Source organism: Echiichthys vipera (genome assembly GCF_963691815.1).
Source record: "Echiichthys vipera genome assembly, chromosome: 3".
NCBI lineage: Eukaryota > Metazoa > Chordata > Actinopteri > Perciformes > Trachinidae > Echiichthys > Echiichthys vipera.
Genome location: NC_139828.1, coordinates 4,766,352 through 4,772,945, shown reverse-complemented (window position 1 = coordinate 4,772,945; position 6,594 = coordinate 4,766,352). Strand labels below are relative to the sequence as shown.

At 39.8% G+C, this 6,594-nt stretch overlaps 1 protein-coding gene across 1 annotated transcript; it reads right to left on the bottom strand.

Annotated features, from left to right (window-relative positions):
• Positions 1-915: 915 nt before the first annotated feature.
• rgs4 (regulator of G protein signaling 4) lies at positions 916-6,344 on the bottom strand (the record flags this gene model as incomplete). Its single annotated transcript, XM_083940787.1, has 5 exons — positions 916-1,146; positions 2,426-2,589; positions 4,193-4,257; positions 5,921-6,037; positions 6,301-6,344. 5 exons carry the CDS (start codon positions 6,342-6,344, stop codon positions 916-918), a joined length of 621 nt encoding a protein of 206 aa, XP_083796913.1.
• Positions 6,345-6,594: the final 250 nt, after the last annotated feature.

Genomic DNA, 6,594 nt, shown 5'->3' with positions numbered 1-6,594 from the left:
GGCGCAAATTACATCATAAAACAAATCAGTTGACTTACAGGGAGACTCTTAAAATTGATCCTATGAGTCACAATTAGACCTCTACTCCCACTGTTTGGTAGCTACAAAACAGAAAATCAATACTGCAATATATAAAACATGCTTTAAATTCATATTGGACAGAGCCAGTGCCTTACAGCTTAGGGATCTTGTCACGTTTGCACAGCACAGTCAGTTGCACAGCACAGTCAGTTGTAACGCTTTGACATCAGAACCATCCATCTGCTTTTGTAGCAACACGTGAGAAGTAATACGTACATAATTAAGAAGCGGATAAATACATTATGGCTCATTTAATGTAGTTCCAAAACATAATTATTCCCACATCACCTACACCATATCATCCAGCATCATATAACTAAATGCAATAGATTAGCCAACTTTACCTTTGTATGACGCTTATCATTGACTATCACTCAGTGTATAACTTTGGTGTCTGTGTTCATTAGTATTTCAAAGATTTAAGAGTTTACCTCAACAAATCATGTTCCGGTCTGCTGGGTGGAGGTAGCTTTAGATTGTTTTGTTTGTTGTATCAACACAACCCTGTCATGACTTGGAGAGCAGAATCATGCTTTACAGTGAACCCAGAGGCAAACATTTAAAACATTGTACGTAGTCAGTCACCATCAACCGTTTGTGATTTGGAAAAACATGACTGTGAATTCAGAAATGAGAGATCTTTGTTACAAGCGGACGTACATTAGCAACTTCAAACTGACCACCAAAGACGTCCAGCGATTAACAGCGAGTAAAAAAAACACTGTATTTCTAATTCATTTAAACGCCAAAACAAACCCATCCAGACCGGTGTTTACCTTCTCACACTTTTTCAGTCTCTGGCACTTTCTTCTAGTCTTCAAGTACGCCCGCTGTTTAGGTACCGCCGGTTAACACCTGCCTTTTTTTATTATGGTCACAGTTTTTCTCCTTCTGAGCAGGAGTGGTCTTATCCACATCCTGGATCACTTTGGACTTGAGGAAGCGCCTGTAGGAGTCTTTCTCCATCAATCTGTAGATCATCTTTTGAGCATCGTTAAAACAGAACGGGCAGGCGTTTTCAAGGTTCTTCTTCGTTTCCTCTCTGGTCACCGCATCCAAGTTTACCTTAAATTACATTTAATGAGCAAAGAGAGGGTTCAGAAACTTAAACAAAATCTGTTTTCATTTCAAGAGCGTCAACATGTCATTTGACATTAGTGGAAAATAAGTGGGATATTTACTTTTTACTGCTCCTCCAACCTCTAAATAACTAAATTATTGGAGGTAATTAACGATTAAAGAAACAGTGTGAGGAGATACACTATAGGTGAAGAGAGTAGATCTTTTAACTAAGAGATATCACCATGACACAGTTGATTACTAACATTAAGACAAACCTTTTTTTGTAATACACATTTTCTGAAATGTTAGGTTTAAATATGCGGCTTAGCATGATCTTATGAAATGTGCTAATTTGAAAACATTTGCAGAACAGAGATCAGAGGTGACAGAAGTGATCTCTATTTCTCAGCCTCTATTTCTAACAGACTTTTAAAAAAATCGAATTTCACCGAGGAATAAAATGTTATAGGCTATAAATTACATATGAACAAACCCCTCTATAAAAGCCTTCAGTATATAAACAGGAATAAAACCGAAACGTTTGGTGTAAAGGTGCTACTGAAGTGGAGATTTCTGACTTCATACGCTTTTACCCGGTTTGCTTCCTCTTCAAAAAAAGGAGTAAAGTTGATAGAAAAGACAGTACATAATCATTTACGGCTTGTATTGTCATTACAAAAACAAATGGAGTAAAAATATGAGCAAAGGACAAGTTTGGGTTAGAAGTGTAATATCCAATCAAATCTCTATTTTCCATTAAACCCAAAGCTGAGCGGAGTGTTGAGCCAAGTTTATTTTCATGCTCAGTGCCTGAGTGGTTATCAGCAGTGTTGTGAGTGAGTATATTCACAGCTTTGCAGTCACACTCACTCACTCACTCACTCACTCACTCATCTTCAACCGCTTACCTGGGATCAGGCCAGGAGGCCGCAGCTCTAGCAGGGGACCCCAAAACTTCCCTTTCCCGGGCCACATTAAGCAGCTCTAACTGGGGGATCCCGGGGTGTTCCGAGGCCAGTGTGGAGATATAATCTCTCCACCTGGTCCTGGGTCTTCCCCGAGGACTCCTCCCACCTGGATATGCCTAGAACACCTCCCTAGGGAGGCGCCAAGGGAGCCTCCTTACCAGATACCCGAACCACCTCAACTGGCTGTTGCAGTCACAATCAATGTCAATTCAAATTCATATTCACTTCATTGAATGAGACTGTTTGTGGCACTAATAAGATTTTCCGTAATGCCTATTGACGTGTGTTTTCAGACAAAAGCCTTTTATTTTTACCTCATTTGGAGCATCTGCCTCAACATGTTGCTGGTAGAGCCGCTTTGCTCTGGCCGCCAGTTTGGAAGGTGTGGATTTCTTGTAGTCTTCGCAGGCAACCCAGAAGTCCATGTTCTCCTCGCTGAACTCTGACTTCAGGAATCTGCCGAACACCGTACGACCCTCTAACAAGGACAGGAAAGAAGGAGAAATTGTATTTATTCAACAAGAACAACAAACAAAATCCCATTATATATTGTGTTAAATTAATTAGAATATCGGAGTCGAGGGTCAATTTTTTTAATTTAGAATTTTAGTAGAAATGTAACATTGAGTTCATGCATATTGATTTTCAATGGTACATTTTATTCGCGTAATTGCAAAGTAGCAAGAGCTACCCCACCTTCAATGTTTTCTTATATGATTTTAAAATTGAGTGTTTACAGTATACAGTAAAAACTGAAACAGTAATAAAGAGCCTTTCTAGAAGTCAAATTTGTAGCAAATTAATTAATTTCTTCTTCAAATCCTGAACTGATGAAGAGAATAAAATGGAGGAGGCTCCAATGAGAGCTGACAGATGAAGGCAGAAGGAGGACGTGACGAGGTCAGAGCTCAGTGGAACAAGTCATGTAACAAGCTCAGCTGGTTCCCGAAAAGGCCGTTGCTCCCCTTTAGTGTCCACGTACACACAGTGTCATTCTCAGTGGAGTTACACACACATACACACACACACACATAAACACTCTGTGCACTGGTCAGCACGCCCTGAGGGGCCATGAAAGAGTGCCTTGAGACACGTAGCAGAGCAACCAGAGCATGAGAATGATTTCTGTGTGTGCCTGTGTGTGACTGTGCGTGTCCATGTTTGAGTGTCCCAGCCAAGTCTCCGTAACTTTCCTTTAAAGGTTGAATATGTAGAAGTGATATATTTTTAAAAACAATACACCCATGGGCCGTTCTGAAGGGGTATGGAATGAAAATATCGTATTCCATAAAAAATATATTCAGTCTGAATGCATATTTTTTTTACATTTTGACGGGTTTGACAATGACTTTCTGTCACGTTCTGTTTCCATTGTAGCAGCCAATAGCGTTGGGCATTGCTGGTTGCCAGGGTTGACTGTTGTTGCTACAGAAACAAGGAAAAAATTTGAGTTGAGAGCTAGCTAATGGATTACATGCCACTAAAAGAAAGACGTAACTTAACGTTAAATACTGTTGTTAAATGTAATTAATTAGTCCAAATGAGTGGTTACCCTGTATGATTCATCACTGACACGGAGCAGGCCGATCGCTGACACACTCTGCAACGAACCTGGCAACCTGACTGCTGGAATTATTTTTTGTTGTTGTGACTACGATCTTGAGACACTAGATGGCGGTGTTCTGCTCATTCTCCATATTCAACCTTTAACATCTTGATCTGACCTCTTAATTAGCATCGGTCATACAGCGTCACTTCGTCTGTACTCCAATTATTTTACAACTAATGCTGTGTTTCTCATTAAGAGTGACGAAATGCATCACTTTTGAGAGCGCCAAAACCTAACTGGCAAATTCTAGGGAGGAATGTGAAGGTCAGAGCCTTGTCGGATAATATTCCCATGATTGCGACACAATCATGTCACATGGGAATTATTATGTTTTTTTATGAGCCCTGGTGAACGCATGACTCAAGCATCCGCCTGACAGTTATTATTAGTGCCAGATGCTTTGGATTTGAACAAAAGGTCATTGGGACCTGTTCCAGCTCAGGTTAAAAAGGTGTCAAACAATAATATTTACTTTGACTGCTCATCAAGTGGCTGAACGACTCCTTCCATTTCTTCACTTCAGCTGTAGTAGGCATCCTAATACAGAGAGAGAGAGGTTTTTAAATAAGGTTACACAGATTGCAAGTGAAAACATGTAATATGCATGTAACTATACAGTAGATTACACTTCACAGAGAAATTTGGAAGATCATTGTCTAAGCTTTCTTCCTCTCTTACCACCCTGCTGGCTTCCTGCCATACCACCTTTCTTTCTTTTGTCTTTACATTTGAAATATAATATCAGACGTATATTTCCATCACACTGAGAGAGAAGGGTCCAGATCAATTCCAACCGCACCAATTAACTCATCAGTAACAGCATCAAATCGAATCACCAGCACGCGTCATCTGCCATTTACGCAGCAAAACCTATAGTACAATCATATCCCCATTAAAGATTTCTTCATCTCACATAATTCTATAATAGTTGATGATTAACTGAGGCTCTGCAGCTTGCCTCTGCTATGAGAATGGAACGAGTGATGCTGCTTTTGGGGAAAGCTGAATATCGATCATGAGTGTCTCTGAATTGGTTAGATGTTGAGTGAAGAGGAAAGGTCAGTGTTGGTGTTGTGCTCATAAAGGACAGAGGGAGTCTTCATGAGGGAACGCAGCCTGAAGGCAGGTCGTCAAGAATCAGCCAGGAACAGGGCATAGAGTGTCCTTCAGCCAATGTAACTTCAAAATGTATACTCTCACACACACAGCAATGATATCAATTGTAACCGCGTTGTCAACACTTGCAATGCAATTACAAAGATGGAAAGAGAAAGGGCGGGGTTCTGAAGAACACAAACAAAAAATATATCGAAAATCAAGCAGGAAGAGTTTCTATTTCTCCTTTCAACTCGTCGATGTAAGCTCTCTTTCCACATTAACCCATTCATCAGTTTTCCTATCACCGCTTCATCTATATTCAAACAAACGTCACATGACTGAAGGAATCCACTATTTAAGTTCTACTGTTTAAAACACTGAGACCACCTAACATTTTCCTCTTTGACCTTGGGGAGACACTGAGCTGTGCAAAGACTTCAGTTGCAGGCACCAAGTCATCAGGATTCAAAACAAACCCAGCTGAGAGTCATGTTTGTTTGTATTTTTTAAGTAATTTAACTGGTGATCAAGAAAGGGCTGCACAATAAGAAGAAAGTGTGCAATAATGTAGTTGAATAAGGTGATAAAGATAATACTTGTGGTAAATAAACTGTATTAAAGTGACTTTCAGTGTGCTGCAAAAATACAACATTGCTTGTTGATGATAGTTACATTCTAAAGTGCTGTTTTCTACTGATACTGTCTTTCAACTAACAACTAGCGATCTCTCCATGCAATATCACGATCATTTCACGATGCATTTATCATACGAGTTATTATGATATCAAATTTTAAAAAAAGATGTATTGTGCATCCCTAGTCCAAAACATGAGTCCAAAAGCTCATTACTTTTCTTGGTCAATCAATCAAGGGTGATCAAAGGTTGTTAGATCAGTTCAAATGTCATCTAACTGGAAATTGATCCTCGTAGTAGCTTCTAACATATCATCATATCATCATATTTCCCATGTATTTGCTGCTTTATTCATTATCTGTGGGACTGTGGTTAAAATGTCCCTTTGCGCAGTTTGATGTGGGATCTAAACGACACAAACACAATTTTAAAACATACACAAACTGAACAAAGATGAGCTCCTCTGACCCCTTTTTAGCTGCAGCAGTAGTTGAGGCGGTCTCCTGTTTTGAGTGCTTCTGATCCGCTGCTTGGGGTTCAGGCTTCAAGAGTAAGACGCTTATTTTATATTTGATGTCTTTGGCACTGTGGAGAGGCAGATGAAAGGACAGGGAATGAAATGATGCATGTCAGTTTGTTTACATGTATAATATCTGTGCAAAGACTGCTTGTATGAAGATCTGCTTTATGTAAACAAATGGTGAGCAACTGCTTCCTCAATTTATTTTGTTGTTTTATGTTAAAAAAAAGTTGACATGTACACAGTTTAAGCTACATTTTAGTTTTTATTTTAGCTGGAATACAATAACACTTTCACCCACCTGTTGTTCAGTCTGAATCAGTCTTACCTTTTCAAACACGTGGCAGGAAGGGTTGCAAGTCCTTTACACATGGTGAAATGTTACAGATCCAAAGTCAGTTGCTGAGTATTATGTTAGCACGGTCAGCAGTGTGATCGCGAGGAGCAGAAGTTGTCTTCTTCTTAGACAGTCGGCTGAGGGTGTCTCCACCCCCAGCAGTGGTTTTATACCTCCAGGGTGCACTCTGACACAAAACTGACCAATCACATCAGACACAAAGAGAGAGAGAACACAGGGAGGGAGGGAGAGGAATTGAGGGAAACTAGAAGCAGATTTTTTTTA